The 21705-nt window shown below is 35.6% G+C and overlaps 1 protein-coding gene across 8 annotated transcripts in view; it reads right to left on the minus strand.

Moving 5' to 3' along the window:
• PCNX1 (pecanex 1) overlaps window positions 1-21705 on the minus strand; it is an 89971-nt gene that overhangs the window by 37240 nt on the left and 31026 nt on the right. For 3 of the 8 annotated variants that reach the window (XM_057366793.1, XM_057366766.1, XM_057366826.1), the window contains 8 exons: window positions 20539-20671; window positions 15779-15963; window positions 8567-8657; window positions 6855-6912; window positions 4705-4922; window positions 3492-3645; window positions 2743-2775; window positions 1610-1781 (listed from right to left, as the gene is read on the minus strand). In XM_057366793.1, coding sequence (XP_057222776.1) covers window positions 1610-1781; window positions 2743-2775; window positions 3492-3645; window positions 4705-4922; window positions 6855-6912; window positions 8567-8657; window positions 15779-15963; window positions 20539-20671 — 1044 coding nt within the window. The remainder of the gene's footprint in view (window positions 1-1609; window positions 1782-2742; window positions 2776-3491; window positions 3646-4704; window positions 4923-6854; window positions 6913-8566; window positions 8658-15778; window positions 15964-20538; window positions 20672-21705) is intronic. The other 5 variants (XM_057366775.1, XM_057366784.1, XM_057366819.1 and 2 more) reach the window with 5 other exon arrangements.

Consider the following 21705-nt stretch of genomic DNA (forward strand, 5'->3'; position numbering starts at 1 on the left):
GAGCTATTCTGCCAATCTGATTTTTCACTGGAAGACGCGCTAAGAAATACAAACTACCTATGATGTTGAAGCTGTACCCCAGAAGAAAAGTATAACCTAAAGATTAAAACCCACTTAAAACTCTTGAACGAAATAGTTTTAAAAGCTAATCCCAAAATGGACATGGCCTGGTGAAAATGCCACCACATCTTTTACAACTGATAAAGACACTTAAGTACTTTTAAAGAGTAGCTCACTTTGACATTAGGACAAACCACCTACTTACATATTTATGTATTATCTTATGGAGATATGGATATGTATTATGGCAATGAGTCCAGGTGATAGAAAAGGAAAGAAAATACTTCCAAAATTGACAGAGCATAATCACAAAAAATGAAGATCGTTTTATACTGTGAATGAGTCAAAGGTATCTTCTGTCTTAATTTCTTTTTCTATTACTGATACAGAATGAAGTRTGCCAGTACATGGACAGAACAAAAGAGTTTGTTCAACAAAAAGGACCTTTGAAAATGTCTGAACAATTCCTGTTCATAAATATGAAGCTTAGACATTTTCTCTCTGGGTACTTAAATTCAAATATAGATTTATTAGCAGAAGGTTGAAGGGAGAAACTGTATGAGGCATAAAATCTGGGATGTTCTTAAAATCAAGTAATAAAAACTAATACCCAAAATGCCTGAGTCAGTAATTCTTATTTATCAATTAATATTTTAAAAACCCACACAGAGACCAAGTTTTCATTTTTCTTGGACAGAMAACAGTCTGGGGGCACACAGTCGTAACATTTAACTGCTGCAATCTTTCGTCCACAGGTCTTTTGACACAGATGARGAACAACTGCATTCAGTTTGGACGAATTTTTACAGATTTTCCTGCACCATCCAAAGCAGTGACCCACAGACTATCACCCAAATAACTTTGTCCCATTACAATAATGCACAAAGTTCCCATGATAACATGGTCTTCAAGTGTTTATGTCTCCCTCTCTTTCCTTTCTATGGGCTCTGTCTGAGATTATAAACTGTTATTTTCATAATTTTCTAAGTACACAGGGTAAAGGATTGTTGTTCTGGGGTTTATGTTGTCTGGTTTTGCATTGGGTTTTAGTGGGATGATGGTGTTAAACGCCAGCAGTAYTCTGAATGCACCGTGCTGCTCAAAAAACAGTGGAATTACCTCAAACATTGTATTTTTGGTATTGCTGATAAGCCTGTTCTGAGATAAGCACATTAAGTAAGATTTGTCTATAATGGTTTTTTTTTCAGTTGTGTCTGTACTGTTCTGCCAAATTGCTCAATACAAATAACCTGACTTAACAGAATTTGTTTGCCACAAGCCCCTCCAGAGTGTGAAAGGGTCCAAATGAAAATGTTTCTTTAACCACTGAACAGCTAAGTCCAAACACAGGGTAGTGTATCCAGATCCAATTTCAGTAAGAAAAYGCAAAAATGAGGGCTAAGATACTGGATAATGAAAAATTTCTGTGACACCATAGTAGGAGGCATCTCTGCCATTTGTTACAGCAAAACTATAGTAGGGGAAAATGTTGCCATAAAATTCTACTGCTGCAAAGCAAACAATTTAAATCCATGAAAAAGCCACTCACCTATAACTAAGTCCCTGGCTGACAGAAGCAGCAGTGGGTTGGTGAAAGCCATTCCATACAACCTGAATCTTGTTGTAGATATGTTTCTGCTGCCATAATCCAACAGCCAAATAAGACCACAACACAAACAGAAATATACAGGCCTACTATAGGCTATGATACGATTGTGACCCTGTTTAAAAAGAAAAAAAAAACAAACCACAGAAACATCAGCATTTGTTCATTATTAGTAGAAAAAGTAACTTTTCTGATACAGATAGTTTCAGAACCAAGACTGATCACTGGCATCAACTAACGTATTGTCACCTCACCATATCCTAAAGTTTTGTTCATAAAACTCTTAATGCATTGCCTTGAAGTGATACCAGTCTGTTTTTTTTCAGCTTTGATATAGCAAAGACACAACAGTTCAATTAGTCAATTAGATTAACGTTTATTACTCAGACACTGCTTCTGGTGGAGGGGGGGATGGAGTATTTATTTTTGTTTATCAAAATAGAACTTCTTACGCAAAATAAGACTTGCAGCAGAGGAATAATGCTTTACATCTTATCTAGGTAATATTTTGTAATTACGGTAAGGCAGTATTTTGTCTTGGCAACCTAGTAGATGTGCAACAGAACATAAACATGTAGTGCAATAGTGCAATTCTAGCACTTTTCATTAACATTTCCATGCTCAAACATTAATGCTCACTAGAGCATTGCAAACTCAGCTTATTAGAGTGAAAAAATTAAGGCATATGCACACTAGAACAACTGAATGATCTACAAGACTAGAACAGAACATCAAAGCAGTGTCAGTTCACACCAGCAGAGCAAATTACAACATTAGGAATACTTCTCAGCGGAATTGCTTGAATAATAAAGATTCATCAAAAAGCTTACCATGACACAGCTCCCTAACAAAAGCTAGGCTCAAAACAGGAAGACATGATCTGCTAAACACAAAGARTATGGCAGGAGGGAAACTATATCAGTTCCCTTCTCACACACTAAGATAACTATAAGCCTTTTGTGCCTTTTAAGAAAGAATATATGAGAAACGACAAAAACATCAAACGAAAATGATCAGTTCTCTGGAGGAGTTCTGCATCTACAGGTTTAGTACAGTGGCACATGCCCATGACTTACATGTCGAGGGGAAGAAGAATCTGGCTGAACACTCTGAAATCAAAATGAAAAGAAGAAAGTTACCCAACCTACAGATAAGTGTGTTTACCTTCCCACACCCACTTCCTTAGTTGAAGTTCTTCTAACAATGTCTACAATTAATTTCACAATTGTCAAGACACATTACACTTTAAATAGCATAATATTGTAAACTATAAAATATATATAAAGAGTATATGTCTTTATACTCAACGGTGGTATGAATAGTTAAACAGTGGTATGAACTTTCATTTTAAATCAAATTTCCATCCCAATAGTCAAATCATAAAAAAATCAATCATTATCAGATTACCAATGTACCATTAACAGTCTAATAAAACTTAATAATCTGATTAAAAATATGCTTAGATATAATTGCCTTATATGAATGCACTCAGGTGCAGACACTAAAAAAAATTAAAACCCAAACCAATAAAACTYCAGTTCAGTTTGTAGCTGGTTTTCAGTTAGTAAGATTGTGTTCCTCTTTGTGAGAACAAAAAAAATGCAGGAGAACAATAAATWAAGGAGTGTTTAACAAACATATGCAGAATCATTCTAGTAGAGTGACCTTGCATTACCATCTATCAAACCTGCCATGAGTCCAAGTTTACTCATTTCTTTATAAATGATAACCATGCACATTTTTCCTTAAAGCTCTAACTAATTTGCAACATCCAACTAGAAATACATGTATTGTTCGTAGAAAGTAAAGAGGGAAATTAAAATACCTTCAACAGTGAGTACTGACAACTGGCTATTACCAGGCAGAACTGGAAGACCCAAATATCCTTGAAAAAGCCCTCTATAAGAAGTACAGAGCCCAGAAAAGCAACTAGAATAGCTAGGATGACAGCTAATACATTTTCAAGGATCTCACGATTCCTGTATTAAAGGGAGAGAAAAAAAAAAGATAGAATTTAAAGTTATGTCTAGAAAAAAATGCAAAAGAACAGTTAGGGTCAAAAATTAACAATGGTTATGCTGCTGGCAGCAAAATAGTTAAGAAGAGATTTGAACTTCCAGTCTACACTAGCACAGTGCCCTTTAGCAAAGCTAGGAGCTACCAGGATTTCAATGGCAGCTGAAAGCAGTTAGTATCTTTGAGAATTTTACTTTAAACAGCAGAAGATAACTTCAGCAGATAATTTTAGAAAAGATTCAAATGTTCAACCAGAAGCATGGTCCATAACATAAATCTACATTCAAAGCCCATCCAGAATTATTRTAAGCCTATAAAGAACACAAGCATGATAGCTTACCTGTGTATACAGTCTGTCATTCATGATTTTCTAATGACAAAACTGAAAATACTCTCACGAGGGTAAAATATGCCAAGGGGAACACAGTTAATTCCGTATGATATTGCTATAGCTTCAGAACAGAATTATGTGTATTCTTCCCTGCACAGAATCACTACTAGATTCCTTATTTCAAGGAAGTTCATTACCAAAATATAAATTYTCTACATATTCCAAAAGCTGGTAACTAGAGGGTCACCTTAACTTTATTTCTCTCAGTAAACGCAGCAGGGAAAACAAGTCACACTATGAAGTGACTCTTTGAAAAAGTGCTTTGAAACAGCAGACAAATTCTCTCTCTTTGCTGAACACGAAGTGTATGCCAGGGTGTAAACCACTTCAGCTAGGTTCTGGAGAAAGCTATGCTCTAGCTTTAAAGATTGGGGACAAGTCTTTCTTTTTGATCATTCAATTATGTTATTGCACCACTCAGGAAAATTGAGAGTTGGTTTCCTTTTACCTTTTTTGATTGCTGGAGAATAAAGGAAAGTAGCTTTTATTTTAGAAAAACTACATTCTATATTATTCTTTTTTCAGAGTACAGTATAAGTACAATTCTCTAAGGATAGTTTTATTTACATTACAATTTAGTAACTGTTTTCATTTTTGCTTTCTGATGTCTGGTAACATACAAGGATCTCACCTATCAAATAAAGCCAGAAGAGTTAATCTATCAAAATTGATGCTAATCCAAAGTTTAGGCAGAATCCAAAAGCGATAGTACTGCTTGACTTTTTGAGCTGCTTCCTCTTGAGGTTGCATATGGTCCTGAAGGTCAGGGCTCAGGTCAATATCTTGCTGCTCCAGCAGATCTGTATCCATTGTTAGCAGCCTGTTCAACCTGATCTGAGGAAGAGAAAGCTAAAAGAAAGTTAGCATTAACAAAGGCTTGTTTATACTGAATCACTGTGTTGTACTGAAAACTGCTTTGGAGGAAATTGCTAGAACTTTTCAGTTTCACTTTTGAGGAGGTACATGTTAAGCACTGCCACAGGCTTCTACTTAYTTTTTCTGTCCTTATCATGGCACGTGAATAAGACTAGCAGCAATAACAGTTTGCATACAACACAAATCTGGAATTTCAGCATATGCCTCATTCCAAATCAATGTGTCTTCCAAGCACATTATCCCAATTACTCTGAAAACTTCAAATTTGAAGACAAGTAARCCGATACACAGGCAACATACACTACAAGAATAATCCAATTATTAATTTAAATAATTACAACGTATTTGTTATAGTTTGCTAATCTACATACAAACGCATGCTGAATGGTTTGTTTTGCATGAGAGAGCAACATATGCATGCAGCAGCAGTCAAATTCACACTCACTGAATCCAGAATACACTCAGAAGAGAACCAAACAAAAGCCCTGTCCTAGCCAGTCAAGTACTATTTACAATAGTAAATGTAATGACTATGCAAATGACTGTGTCTCTCACTTATTTCATAGTTTGTCTGGAGTTCTCCTGAAAAAATCACAGTAATACCAACAACCATAAAAGATACTTAAGCAGAATACTCAGTGCTAATAAGCTAATATATTACGCATGAATGACCTAATCTACTTTATATTATACATTAACAGGCCAAGAAGCATCCTAATGTGCTGCCCTTTATTCYTAGACAATATAATTGTTAAAATGTCATTTAATGAAAAAGCCTCATAAATGTTTAAGGCAAAGAGTAAAATTTCAAAAGTCATATCACCTTCAAGTGTCAAAACTACAGGTTTAGTGTTTGGAGGGGCTTTTTTCATACAATTGTCTAAGTTGAAAAAGGTACAATCAGTATAACATTCATGGCACTAACAATAAATTCCAGCAGAAATTTCCATTTAGGCACATGGGCTAAGCTTTTACAGTCACAAATTTGCCTTAAAAGGAATCATTCCTTCCAATGGGACACTGGCAAACCAAAAGTGCAGAAGAAGTAATTSAGCCCCTTTTCCAAAGGCTACGTTTTCAAGGGAAACTGTGGAAAGCAAGCAAGTTCCTCTAGCAGACATCAAGTTTAAAAAGCACATTCTTGATCAAAAGCATGGTCAGGCAAATGGAGGTCTCTTGCTCCTCTGCCAAATCCTAAAGCTGTATCTAACTGCCCCTCCTGATTAAGTCATTAGGTATTTCAACATACATTTCTTTGGTTTGCCAGCTTAAGAATCATGACCATTTGCACTGTTCGTGACTCAGCAATATATAACTTCAGAATTAAGAGTACAGGTATGCCTGGACTTGACGATAAAACAAAAGTTTTGAGACCATAAAACTAAGGAATTATAAAGCTATTTGCATTATGAAATAGTGWAAGCTTCTGTCTTGTTTTCTCAGTCACTTCTTGCATATAAATTTAAATTCTGTACAGCAGACTCCAATGACAAATTTCTAACTTCCTTTCAGGGAAATTACTCCAGTGAAGTTTCTKTTGGTCAGAACACAATATTTATTTGTGCTTCATGCTAGCCTTAGTAACATACAGAAGGAAAACTGTCCACTTATACATATTATCTCTGGAAAYCTTTACAAGGTATCTTAGAACATGCAATTTCTATGAGATTTTCTTAATTGAGGTTTTAGAACAGAGGAAAAGAACTAAGTTTTAAAGTGCTGTGCAAAAAGACTAATTTGTATGAATACATATATGTAAGATACTGCAATAATACTCTTCATTAATCCAGACCAAATTTCTTCATAAGAACAGAGAACTACCACACAGAATGATTAATCAGTGCTATAGAGTTGGATAGTCTTCTGATTCTTTGAATGCTTTAAAAATAAGTAAGAAAAACTTACTAGATCATGTGGATAAAAACGAACTGAGGTAGAACTCGATACGTGAGAGTCCGTGTCACTACAAGAACAGGGAAAATATTTCTGATTATAAAATACATTTCATTTCAACAGGTCACTCTAATTTTCTAGTATCCCAAATTAATTTTCATTCCTTGTGAATTTTACCTAAGTATCTTCAAGCTTTTCCTTCAGTCACTTATTATAAATACAGAGAGCCACTTAGTCTCATGTACAGTGGCTACAGTACGCCAGGAGACTCTTCAATCTTACCCTTAGTCTCATTTTCTCAACACCCAGTCCCTAAATTGTCTAAAAAGAACTACAATGATAGTAATTATTTCACTTGAAAAAAACCATGGTTTAAGTTGTTAGCTACTGATTTGTAAACACACATCACATCTCTAAAGAAGTGCAGAGGCCATTAGGTGTTCACATGCAGCTTCTCTTAATTCTATAYTGCTTTTATCAAGATCCTAAAAATGCCAAAAATAGCTTATAGTATACTGAGCACTTCAACTGCTTTTGAATAACTTAAATTTAAATAAATCTAAACCTCTCGTAAGAAGAGCCAAATTACTTTGCAATTTCCATTCATTAAAGATGAAGAGAAATTTCTCTTACTGTATGAGAGTCCATATCCAACCATTGCTTTTTCCCCCAATTTTGGATAGCTTTTGGATGTTTGTTTTCCATGTAAATCACATGGTTGTAAGACCTGTATCAAATTTATGCAACTTTCCTTCAGTTCCTTGCCTTAAGATAAAAACATTYTTTGTTATCAATTTTACTTCACTGAAACTCAAGTATTTTCTACAGCCGAGATCTGATTATCTGAAATGGCCRGTTTGCTCCTTCCATTAGCACACACAAGTTCGTAACAGCAGCCTTCAGCAAAGCTATTGCATCTGGAACATGCAAGCAGTAAAGATAGAGACTGGCAGCTTTGTGCAAGAAATGCAGAACTTGGTGTCAAAGTTCAAGAAAGGCACTTGCATATAAGAGAGATTTGAAGATGGGAGGTTTTATATTCWTTACTCCATAATTCAAAGAACTATTCCACCTACACGTGGTAGGAATTACAGTAATTCAGCATGATGCAATAGCTTCAGAGCAGTTCTACGTAATTAAGTGGATTGGGGGCAGGCAGGAAGCCACAGGAGGTTTTGGTTGTTTTTCCTTCTTCTGCCTCCTATCCACTCAGAGAAAGATAGGGCATCTTTCCAACAGCAGATGAACTTTCCAGTATGTAGCTGGCTATTTCAACTGCAAGTCCAATTATAATTTCAGGCTTGTTACCACTTTGATGTACTGTTTGATGCCATCTATGAACTTGAAAAAGAGTTTATCAGTTTACAATAACTTCACAATTGAAAATTCAATAGCCATTACGGTCAACAGCCAACTACTTTTTCAAAACTTCGATTAAATTCTTTATCAAAGATTTTCTATAAACCAATAAAAATGTATTTGTTAAGTTCTTGGTTTGGAAGTATATTKCTTAAGCTAATAGTAGTCTTAATTTTCTGAGATAAATATTTAACTTAATGTCATCTTCTAGCAAAAATCACTTAATTTGCAAAAGTAAAAGTACATGGGTAATATACTGTATTGACTTTTTGGAAGTCCATACTAAATAACCTTTTAAATTTAAAATCAAATATTTGGTTGCAGTAAGACAAGAACCAWTGCTCTTGACTGGCCTTCACACACACCAGATGTTGGATGCTCTTCTTGCAGCTGGCTCAAAGTTCACAAGTGACATGTCGCAGCCCCCTGTCTCGTAGAGCGTAGAACTGAACTTACCTGTTAAAGAAAAGGTCAAAAGCAGGTCAAAATTTCCTCATCTTTTGTCCCATTGGCAGCAGCTTTTATTCATTAATTTACTACAGAGATCAATTTAGACATCAAAATTTACACCCATGCCAAAATATAAAACGTGATTACACATTAATGTGCCACCAGTGCAGACATTAGATACACAGCTGTCTTTCATACCATTTTATATAACATATATAAAATTACAGTACTGAATTAAAGTTTGCATTTAYAAGATGCCACCATTAACACAACAGAAGCACAAGACAAGCGTTTTTTTCCCCTTAGAGAATAACCACATGAAAAATTTGCAATGACCATCTTCTTCAGTTCTTCCCCACCCCCAACRGAACCACCAGTAAATCATTCCCTATCAGCATTTAAAAACCTTTAGCTGCAACACCAATAACCCCAGAGTCCTGAATAAAATTCTTTTGAGACGCTCACATCTACTTGAAAAGGAACACAAAGACTGAAAGAAGTGGCCCGAGATGCTTCCCAAGTTATAACTTAGGAAAATAAAAAAAAAGGAACATGAGGCAGAGGTTTATTCTACAAGCCAGAAACAAATGCTTCAGTGTAAGAACAAAGGATTGCAAACTAACTTCTCAGATAAACCATTTGGACTTGCTTCCAAAATACATAATTTTAAGTAGCCAAAGATTACAAATTATAAATTACAAATTATAAATTACCTTACAACATGATTTTACAGTGCCCTCCTCCTACAATACTCTGATCAGAGAGATAAGCATTGTAATTTCCTCTGAAGGCCCAGTTCAATATATTTCAGCTCTGAATGCAGGGAACCTGATTTTGAGACTGATCTCATATGAAATGACCTGCCAACTGCTCTATCTCTACTAGCTTAAAACCCTTCTTAAGCAATGATGCAAAGCATGCAATATTTCAAGATCAGTTTACACAAACGAAAGGAAAAATCCCACTTTGGTGCATGTGAAGAAAAACTATATATACCTCACAGCTGTATGTCTTGCAGCTTTTCCTTCTGCTACTACACGATAACAAGCAGTCCCTGGAGAAATACCTAACAAGATCAGAGCTTCCAATCCTTCCCATTTCTGTGAGAACGTAACCTTCTAATACAGTGGGTTTTGAATATTTTATCAACACAACATGATTCTGCCCCAGCTTCGYTTCAGACCCACAGACAATTCAATTTAGAAGTATTTGAATCTTAGCAGGTTAAATCCCTCAAACTAGATGATTAAAAACAGTAAAAATAAGAAAAAATATTGGTATGCTGAAAATATCTTCATAAAGCTTTCTACCATCAGAGGCAGCACTTCAGACAAACCAGGCATATGCTACAGCCATGCTCAAAGCCACCATTCTGACAAGACAGTCCCCTACATAGCTCAGGAGCCACTCAGTGTGAGCCAGGCTCAGCCACACAACAGCTCTCTCTCAATATTCAATTACATGTGCTACAGGCCTAAGTATACAGTTAACTTTTCCGGGCTTTTTCCTCAATAAAGTGCTTTAGTTAATTATCTTTTGGTTTTCAATGCCAAGTGTAGTAAACAGTTGATACTAAAGCTTAAAACTTAAATTACAAAACATGACGAATCTTCCCACAACTAATAAAACCCCTTGGTTACAAAGGTTTATTTCTTCACTGCATCATTTAAAAATTTCAACAGCAAACATGGAGCTATTGGATAATACACTTCAGGCTCTACTCAGGACAAAAGTGTGCATGAATTTATATGAAAAAAAATCTCTCGAGCAACTAGCCCTTCAAAGAGACAAGGAAGTTTGGGTTAAGATCTTCATGGTTTTGCATTACTGAATAGAGATCCTGGAAATTAAACTTGCTAATTTTTAAATTCATGAAATTCTAGTAACAGAAATTAGAATATACTACTTGCCCCTTCTCTTGGRCTGAGAAAACACATCAGATATATTTATTTCAGAAGAAGTTTACTGAACTATTATACTCACTCTGTCTACAGCTCCCTCTCACCCAACTTATCTTTGAATCTGTAAAAATTTACAGCATTTACACTCCTGCTGTAAGTACTGCATTGTTGCAATAGCATATAACAAACCTGACTAATACATAGCAAACAGAACACTCAATTACAATTGGTTGTACACAAACTACAAAATGTACTCAGGTTATATCATGCTTGCAATTCACCCACCCATTTATATAGGCTTCCTATTGAAATTTAGCTCCCTAGTGAGCAAAAGCACAGCTTCTCATTAAAACAAAAGTCTTCTGCCTCCTTATTTTGTTTTTCTTTTGCTGTTTATGATTTGATTGGCTTTTGTTGTTATTGTTTTGTTCTGTTTTTTTTCTTTGGTTGGTTTAAATAAAAAGATTTTTCAGAAAAACCTCCACTCATCTCAGCAGAAAGCTTTACAGGACTTTCACTGCTATTGGTAACACAAACTCCAAAGTATGACTGGAGATAGCATGTCTGAGCTCTGAAGTCCTATCAATAAATACTTTTTAAACTGTGTGAGACAGGAATAGCTTCCCCACAGCACACAAATTCTAATGAAGGACTTCAATACTCAAGATTCAAAACATATGGATAAACCTAGCATTTTTATTTACACTAATGACTCTCTCCCTTCCATTCCTATATCTATCTCCCACGCATTCTCTGAAATACTATTAATAACATCACATTGAATAAGCTTAAGAAAATATTTTCTCTCTCTAAAGACTAGTTTCATCAAGTTGTGAACAAATGGGAGACTCCAAAGATTATTTTGCAAATCAAGAAATACAATCAATAGCATGTTTGCCCACTCAACAGAAATATCTAACTTCTCCCCACAGAGAAAAAAAAAAAAAAAAAAAAAAAAAAAAAGAGAGCAGTAAGCTCTCGGCAAATTAAAGTAAAGTAAAAAATATTCTATTTGAATCAGGTTAAAATAACAAAACCAAGACACTGATACCCAAGCACACAAATCCAAAATACATTTTCATTCTGACATCAAGAGGAAAAGACAAATGTATTTCCTTTGAAGCAAGTTTCCTTGTTCCAAAAAAACAAAATAACTCACCACCACCACATCCAGAGACAACCATGTAACAGTTCACACTGTACCAACTCATGTTCCCACAGTTAAAGGCATCAACAAAAGCAACAGTCTGATGAGCTTACACAGACAAAGCCTCAAAGACTTAAGTGGCTCAGGACCTAACTAAAATGGTGCTCTGACAGTTTCCTCAGCTAAGTTATTTCCAGTTTGCTTCCCASTTTTACCTCTAATAAACATTCCTTTTTTTCAAACCTCTCAGACTTGTCCAAATGCAAAGACTTACTGACATGTTTAAACCTACATTATCATTACATCAAGATATATTTGTCTACTGCCTCAGTCAGTATTTTTTAAATCCTAGTCAGCAAAATCAAAATCATCAGAATTTAACTACTTGGTAAACCGCTAGAAGCTTTATTTCCAAAGGTCAAAATTTTACCRTTAGCTATGGTATGAAGATTTATATAATTTCAGTTAGAACACTTCAAAGCAGTTCAATTTTTGTTCTTATATGAAGTTTGTCAAAAGAATAACTTRCCTATTATACTAACCACATGAATTTGAGACTACAACATGGATATTTTACACGGGAATAATGGGAAGTGAATATTTATTTTCTGTGTGCACCTTTGAACATGCTCCCACATCCATCCCAAGTAAATTACATCTATTTAATGCTTCTAAATAGGTTTTAATCAAATAAGTAACCAGTTTATATATTTATCTTTAGAGAAAATTTTAGATATTCAAGATCACTTAACTGCATTCATAAATTAMAATGCTTAATTCTGAAAGATTAGTGTTTGTTATATAAACGATACAACCAGAAGTCCAACACAGCAGTGTAACTGTCTTGTAAAGCTATAGATGAGCAGTTCCCTTTAAGCATAAAAGCAATTTTCTGTAAGAAAAAGAAAAAATAATCTAGCCAAGGACAAGGGTCTGTTAGTTATTATCASCCAAGCTTCAGACACTGGAATCTGTTCTACTAAGTACTTGGATTCCTAACTACTTCACAAATTCTAACTTGAATTTCATCAGTCTTCACTGCAAGGACTGACAAATCCCACCAATTTGTCTAYAGAATCAGATCTAAGTGAGAACAAAAAACATCAGTTCTGCCACACTGTGCTCTGAAAACTGTCATTCACTTAAGTCACGGCACATGCTTTGCTGCTTTTSCAATTCATATTATATAAATCCTGCCTAAAATCATAGCATTTGGTTTGCCACCTTTTCTTTCTGTCCTGCATTCATTCTATGATTTACTTGGTGTTGACTGCTCCACATCAAGCTCCTTTTTCATCCTCTCAAGTTCTTYCCCTCTCAACCCTATAGCCATATAATTGATAAAAATCTTCCTTACTTTGAACCTGGAAGACTGAAGATAGTACCGCAAAGCATTCTTGACTCACTCCCAGGGCAATGCCCAGTTAAACACAACTGTATCATCATTAGATKGGGTGTGAGATAGGTTCATCCTAGATAAAATGAGCCACCAGAACCAAATTAACAGACAAGAAACTTTAAAGCAAACAAAACCAAAAATTGTGTGTCTTGTTAAATGCTACAGCTTGACAGCAACACATAAATAAAAAATATGTACAAGCAGATATTGCATTGTTAAAAGGAAATCATAAGCCCTATATGTGAGGGCTTKAAAAGTAAATGAATACATGCCCTGCTCACCTTTCCAAGAAGATGAGAATTAAGAGAAGAAACTCTTACATGCACTGTACAGAGATRCATAACCCCATCTACTATGTTTGTCACTGATATTTCCACTAGGTATGAACCCGGTTTTGTTTCCATATATTTCCCCAGCCACTGTCTTCAGGCTTTTTCCCTGGGCAGTCACAATGATCTCCACAGCAATAAAGAATTAGTCCGATCTCCTTCATTATTTTAATTTTTATTCTGATGCTAATCAAGGAAAAAACAAACTACAACTTTCTCCAACCCAAACCACACACAATCTAAAGTAACAGGGTCATCTTTCACTATAAGGTATCTTGGAGCAACAGAGCAAAACCAAGAGCCTTAGACTCAGTGAAATAAAAAAAGTGTCACTTCATCCCTGAGGGTGACTGAGGGTTTAAAAAAAACAGAAAAAGAAAAAAAAAAAAAARAMAAAAMAAARAAATCACATACCACTTAGAAGGAAAGATACTTTTTTGTCAGGCCTGATAAAGGAATCACACACATAAAAGCTTGCATCATTTCGCCAATTATTTTACTCTTAATCAAACATAGCACCTATTACACAAAACCAGCTACACAAACTGAAAAATTTGATTTTCCTAAAATAGTTTAAGAAGATCCTGCCTGTAATAGCTTCTTTCTCTCAAAGGATTCTAAATAGGCACTCCATTTCAAAATGGGAAACAAATACCCATTATACATCAGATTTCTATCTAGCAGATCCTGAAGTTTTGTGTCTCCTAAAGACAATGTGATATCCCATATAATTGTACACACAGTACAGGCAAAGTTTCAGAAGAATTAAATCATATAAATTTCAGAATACTCCAATGCATATGCTTTTTTAGAGAGCCTGAATGCCATGCTGAATTTCATAAATTATCCACTTTGATTTCTGCTAGGGCACAGTAATATAAGCTCTTAAATAACATAGACCTAGATCRCCTATTAAATGGCAAATTCCACAGAACTCAACTGTATTATTTCGGGCAAGAAAAACCAAATCCTTTAAATAAATAATGGTGGCCTCAAGGTTAATCTCAACACTTAGCTGGGACAGATATAACCAGTATAACAATTTCAGAGTTGTATTTCAAATATATTTTTTTCAAACAAGAAATGAGTCACAATTAATGAAAGAAAATGAGTTTTGTAAGACAAGCTTTCATAGCTGAGAGACACATAGATGCACTGAGAATGAAATGATCACATTTCTATCTAGAAAACAGTAAGGCAACAGAATCTACAACAAAACTGATCATATAACTAGATCACGTGTATTTATTACATCTGTAGTTAAATTTTATAAAACATCTCAGAGTTTGCCTATATTCAATTTTTCTTTATTTTGCAGCTGGATGATGCAGAAGAATGAAGACTCAGTCAAACTCACATTTAAAGGGTTACCACAGACTGGCATCTCATGGAATCTTCCCCACTAGTGGGGTAAGATGACAACTCACTTATCTTTTAGTACTGGGTTACAGAAACATCTGAAACAACTGTTTGTCAGTSTTTTGGGCAAACCTGTACTTTTAGATTATTACAGCTGACACCTGCTCAAAATTCCACCAGTAACAATTGCCAGTGCTAAAGATGCCCATTTGAATAATTCAAGGAAGAGTTACATATTAATGATGAAGTCATAAGTAATTCAGGCCATGTACAGATAGCTGCAAAGATTTCCACCAGGAATTTTTCCAACTCTGCCCCTGCACTACTGTGCGGCAGACCAGTCACTTATTAAGACTATCTCAATGTCTCCCTAGCAATTTCATTACCTCCACATAAGTTAATTAAGAAGCTAATTATAAAGATATCACATAAAATGGACCATGAAACTAAGGGGGCACTACAAAGCTCCGTAAAATTATGATATTCGATATAGGAAATTTCCTTCTTACCAAGCTCCAAGCTTGGTACCAAGCTCCTAAATTAAGGTGTACATTAAAAGCAAAGYGTTCATTTGTGTATTTCTTTTTTGAACAGCAGCTAGGCAACTCATCTAAAGAACGTAAGATCAAGAATTCCTAGGAGCCATAACAAATTCAGGAACCAGAAGATCCCCAAAGCCTCAATCTCTGGTCAACTGCCTGCAAGACCACAAGAAAAAATTGTTTGTGTTACATTGTTCAAATCAAGAAAGCCCTCACACCATCATTACTTGTATCTAGGCATCCATACTTCCCATCATGCATTTGTTAAAGAAAGTGCCTGGAAAGGCGATTGACAAAGGCAACAAACTGATGAACAATATGGCCTTCCCAGAAACACACCTACAAGATTCAGAAACAAAGCTCAGGTTAGCTGATTTTTGCTGCATTATTACCAATAAATCTGCCGYATTAAAACTTCCATGTCACCAAGGTTACATAAGGCCTGCATACCAAGTTCATCGTGCAAACTGCTACCGCCTACAGCAGATGCAGTGGCATGTGATGCTTCTAAGTGGACACTCCCATTTCTCACCAGCAAGGAGGCGCTAGCGCCGGGCACAGCTGCCTGGGAAGGGGGGCGGGACTGCACTCTGACCTGGGAGGAGCACTGCTGGCCTTGCTGACCATCTTGAAGGCTACGAGAAAACACGCATTGGGGATACATTACCAGGAAGAAATGAAAAAGAGCTAGAGGTGAAGAAAAACAAGATTTTTCATCTTAAAGAGGAAAAGTTCTTTTCAAATAGTATAGTAGAATTAATTTGCCAATTATTAGGGTTAAAGTAACCCCTAAGTTCTGTGTAACAGAATATTTAGGGACTAGTTACATTAGTAATCTAAGAGATACTGTTCCTGTAAACTTCTTAGAAGAACTATTGCTTTCTAAGATCTTCCCAAGTCACTCAACAAGTATATTCTTCCAAATCTTAATTTGTGAGTGAAAAATCAAAATAATGGTGGTTAGTTTAACTATWGACTAACCTTGAGGTATGACCTATATTTAGTACAGACTGTTCCAATCTCTGCACAATAGCGGGGGTCCTTTTTGCTTATTTAGGTATGACCTGATGAGCTCTTTAGTTGGTTGTTTAAAGTTCTTTTTTTAATCACAGAGACAACACTTTCCKTATTATTAATCCACACTCTAACTAGAAATCACCTTTAAGCTTTGTTAATGGCTGCACCACAGACCTTGCAGATAAATGAAATATATTTGGATTCATAATTATTTTGAACATGTTACGACTGTCTATAGGAAGTTATTAATTGGCTAAAGTTTTAAGTCTATTTTGAAGTTATTTTGACAGTAGAGCAAAAGCTTTATTACTCACCATAACACAGGTTTTACAAGTCAGCTTAGGCTTCAGAGAAATTTGTACATTTACAGCCATGAACAGACAAAGTTTGAAAATGCTGTTTCTCCTCCTCAAAGCCTTCCACGGCAAAACTACTTTAATAAGCTATTTACTAGTTAGATTTTTTAATAGCTTGTTTAATATTAAACTTTTAATATCAGACATGACAGTGTAGGAGTACACGATTACATGTACAGTTATCACACCATCTTTCCAAGAGCCTTGGTCTTATTATCCTTCATTTTGTGGGTTTAAAGAAGTTACATAATAGTCATTAGCTGTGACATTATCCTACATAAAAGATTTTATATTTTGAAGACTGGAAAATAGCTTAAACACTCACTTTTGAAAAACAGTATGCATCACCTGTTGCTTTTAACACTTCACTGTTTACTGTGTGACGCTAGAGTTGGCAAATGAGGCAACTAAAAAAAGATCTTACTAAGAGTTGAAGGGTTATATCTGATGTACTTGCTTTTAACAGTATTTTCTAYATCATCTACTTTTCAGTTCTTTTGTTAGATCATCACTGGAAAACAAAATGTGGATATAAGAATAGGTGTTAAAAAAAGCTCATGCAGAATAATGCAGACATGCACACAGCTCAGGAGGAAAAGAACTGCAGCTCATTATTTGCTATATTCTAACATACTTTTAATCTGAAATTTAAATTCAGTGTTTTGCTGCTGTACACAAGGATTTCAGTGAGCTATGCASCAACAAAGGCYCTAGAGAAGTTCACAGATATGCCAACCTTCATAGTCTCCCTTAAGTATTATCAGCAGCACCAAAACAGTGCTTAACAATACTGCTTTCCTACAAATAGCAGGTACACATCAAAAGGTACACAGCTGCCCTTAGAATAGTTATCCACATCTGTCATAATTTAAAAATCCCACTAAAATATCAATGTCAACTAATTGCACAGATATGCAAAAAATATGTTTATTCTCTGCCTACTTAATAATTATAAGAAGAAAATTCTGCTTCATACAGACACTTAAACATAATGCATACACCACTGACTACATGGAATGCCGAGGCATACTTATTTTTAAAGTACCCAAAACACCATTAACATTTAGACAGGACAAAAAGCAGGGGTGGATGGCATTTTATGGTAGATTTTTTATTTGTTTTGGGTTTTTTAGGTTACCAGGCAAAGCAATCTTGAGTCTAATTTAGCATCAAACCAGCAGAATTTACTAGACCAGGTTTTACTTGTCTACTATTGACAAAGACACACATACATAATGCCATTGTCTCTTTTACTAAACATTTCACAGAGGAAGTGTAAAGTAATAGCAATCATGGATAGGTAATTAAAAAAGATATCAGGTTTAACTCAACAGGTTCTAGGGAACATTCCCCCAACATCCAATTTTATGACAGCTAGAAGATTAGAGATTTAAGTTTTGCGGGCAAGAATAAGAAAGCTATAACATCAGGGCAACTAAAGATTAGTAAATCTAATACTCTTAAAAGTTTAATGTGTGAAGTCTAGATTAGCAATATCAGAAACTAGACTGAAGCAGCTCACCAACAGCATATAGCAGTGATGTCAGTACAACTGCAGAGATATTTTGGAAAAATCTTAACAGGAACTGGCTAACAATGTCTCTATACTTCTTCACATTTGTTCCTTAGGCATGATTTCTTTCGAGTCTTTCTAAAGGGTTTCCTTCTTCCAGTAATTTACACTAAAATTAAGCTACCCATATAAACAAAATGTTTTTTCAGATTGTTCATCTAAAAATTCAAACAGTAATAAATACATTTTTTCAGATACATTCCACACTTGCTAGCTCAAATGGAATTTGTGTCAAACAAATCTGCAAGCACTTTGCTATTTGGTTGGACTAAGGCAACTGAACTCCTCTCCAAGGAACAGTCATCACAAACAGTGCTTTGAACAAATTAACTTCTCTAGTATTCAATTCTGAACATGTTTATAATACAAGTATTTTTTATAATGTATGTTGTTATGTTAGAGARAGCACAGTGAGCAGTTTTGGCTGCTTTTCTAAAATGTAGAAAGGATCTGAAAGATGGCTAGAGGAAATACAAGAATATTTAATCTGCTTTTTTACCCTTGAATATCTTGTCTGATTAAAAAGTTACTGCCACTTCACAAAGTGAAATTCATGATTCACAAAGTTGACGAAGTTGCTTTACAGTCTCACTGAAGTCAAGCTTTAGCCATGGGAACCTTACTGACTGCACTGGCACATGGAAACAAGGCAGCTGTCAACCACAGTTTAAACCAGTATCCTTTATTTTCCCTACTTTATATCTACAAGAAAGAAAACCCTGTTCTCCAACTAATACAGASTTAAGGAGCTTTCATCAATCTGTAGAGCCTCTTATGCAGCAATACACAAAACTATACTGCCCTCCTTTCTAAAAAAGAGGGAAACAAAACAACAACAAAAAAATAGAATCAGAGGCAAGTTAAGGCAACTAGGTAAGGCAAAAGTAATCTGAAAGAATACGAAGTTTTATCATCCTTCATTATAAGGTACATCACTAGCTTGAAGTTGAACACACTAAATTCAGCAAAACCAAAAGCTTAACCAAACAATATCTGAAATTACATGATTATTGCTTCATACTGCACTAGCCACTAAAAACACACCTAGCTAGTTTCAGTCCTTGATAGAAGTCAATCCTTCATCTGTTAGATTTCTAGGTACCATTCTTGCAATCCCCCTTGCAGGAGGGAAATTTGCAAACATAGTCCTCAAATATTTCAGTGGTGCGACAGAGATGGCACAATTCCTTTGCCATCATCTATAGTAAAGTCTTTTTATTTTCTCCATTTCTACAGCTTTTCCTAGTTCAAAAAAAAAAAATCACATAAATATGCCCATAACACAAAAGCAGATTGCTTCTATTATGACAAGACAGTTTAGCATACAAAGGAAGATCATCAAGAGTATACAACATATGCAATTACTCCTACATATTTATTATGTAACTGAAGAATTAGTTCAATATTTATAGGGCAGTGTTCCTTCTTCTACAAGTCCTCCTTATCAGATTCTCTGATACCTTAAGCAACCAAGAAACTGAAAGACTTAAAACACAAGTTTAAAAACTTCTTGTGGTTTCTGTTTCTGCTGTTCAGGCTGTTAGACCAAGCAGAGCTGCTGTATGTAACAAATCTCTTGGCTCAGCATTGTAAACAAAGGGGCCAGTAAAGATTGGGGGGACTCCTGAGATACATGTACCCAGTACATTTTGAACATCACTAAGGCATGCACAGTGCCACATAAATTTAACACTAGGCRTTGTAACAACTTCATTATTTCTCTTTTGCTGTAAAAAGCTGCAGGATATTAATAAAGGTTTACCTGTGTTTCAGATTTAGTCTCTGAACAAACTACTTAGCTCTTAACAGTGTTCTGTCATTTTGCTATTACGCTTATCTCTGACAATCTACAGCTGTGTGAAGAGATCACAGTACTAGTCCCTAATGCTTATTTTCTTTAAGAAAAGAAAACCAAAATGGGGAGTGGTGATAATATTTTTCTTGGGTTTTTCTCCTTGACTGAAAATAGAARTTTCTAAAATTTTTGATGAAAACCACTGAGGCTGAGTTTGTTAGCATTAGTTAATTTTTATGTCAATCTGAAAACAGCTATAACATGTTAGAGACTGACTATCCTGACCATTTTTAAAATAGTGCCACATATACATGCACAATTCAACAAGCCCACAGTGACATGCAGTGACAGCTCAAGGAGGTTATGGTGGGGAAGGAAGTAAAAAGTGCTTTTCTGGCAACACTGGTGGGTGTAGGGAAGTGGTCTGCTGCATGCATGCTAAATATGGTGGAACATTTAGATACCCTACCTGAGGGGTGATCCGATGAGCAATGTAGGAGGGGTAGGGTTACTCCCTGCATTGTGCCGGCGTCGTACTGCCTGACGCCTAAATGTGCTGCGTTCACGGCGAAATGTGACAGTCTCCTCGCTGGCTTGTGCTGCTGCATCAAGACAGACTTTAGGTCAAATAAGAACCCATCCTAGTTTCGTACACAGTAACTTAAGACTCCTTTCTTCCCTCTGACCCTCCCCAAGTTAATGAACTTGACTTGCAACCAAAAAAGTAGCTCATGCCCTAACTGTTGAAATAAGCTGCCTCAAGASAGGATCACAACAGTTATTAGAAAATATCTGGGTGGTTGGGGGAGTGTTCTTAAACATAAAGCTAACTTCTTTTTTTCACCCCCAGATCCAAATAGCCAGGCTACAAAAGAAGTAGGATATCCCAAATCTCTTCCATTTAAACATGGCAGAAAGACATAAGTGATCTCACTGAACACATAATTAAGAAGAAGCCTAAAGGACAACCTAGCAAAGTTGTCTACCACTTATCACCTTCATCTTCTCAAATTTGTAACTTCTGCCACATAGGGAAGGTTGAGGTTAACTTCAACACAACTCTTTCAGGGGACAAAATAAGAGTTGCTTCTTTTTTTTTCCTCATAAGCATCAAGGGATACATGTTGCTCCTTATAGACTAGTTACAATATAATTTACAGGGCCAGAAGGCTAATACTAAGTGAGAATAACTTCTTTGTAAGGACTGATGGTTTTGTTATTTCAACTCCCCAAACAAAAGGTTTGGTTCATCTATAAAGCAACATTGTAAAAAACAGTTTGTATGTACTCAAGGGATTAAAGTATTTATCCACATATTATCCACCAAAAGCCACCTGTGTCCCTTAAGCTCTACAGTCTGAACCGTTTCAGATTTGGATTGCCTCATGGTGTGTCTACAATCTGAGAAGTCTTCCTCCTGAGCCAAGGAAGCTCCTTGCCAATTTGAATGCAGAGCACTAAAGAGCTTAAATGAATGGGCCGCAGAGAAAATAGAGTTTGGCAGGCAAGTGAAGGAGAAAAAAAAAATTGACATGAAGTCAGTGCAAGAGGAGAATTACAATCTTGACAGGGAAGTCACAACTTGGTAGCCAAGAAGCCTGTTACTAGAGTGAGAAAACCAAGAATTGTGACGGAC

The sequence above is a fragment of the Malurus melanocephalus genome, unplaced genomic scaffold (genome assembly GCF_030028575.1).
Source record: "Malurus melanocephalus ecotype Western Australia unplaced genomic scaffold, MMel_1.1 scaffold_2, whole genome shotgun sequence".
In the NCBI taxonomy this organism is placed as follows: domain Eukaryota; kingdom Metazoa; phylum Chordata; class Aves; order Passeriformes; family Maluridae; genus Malurus; species Malurus melanocephalus.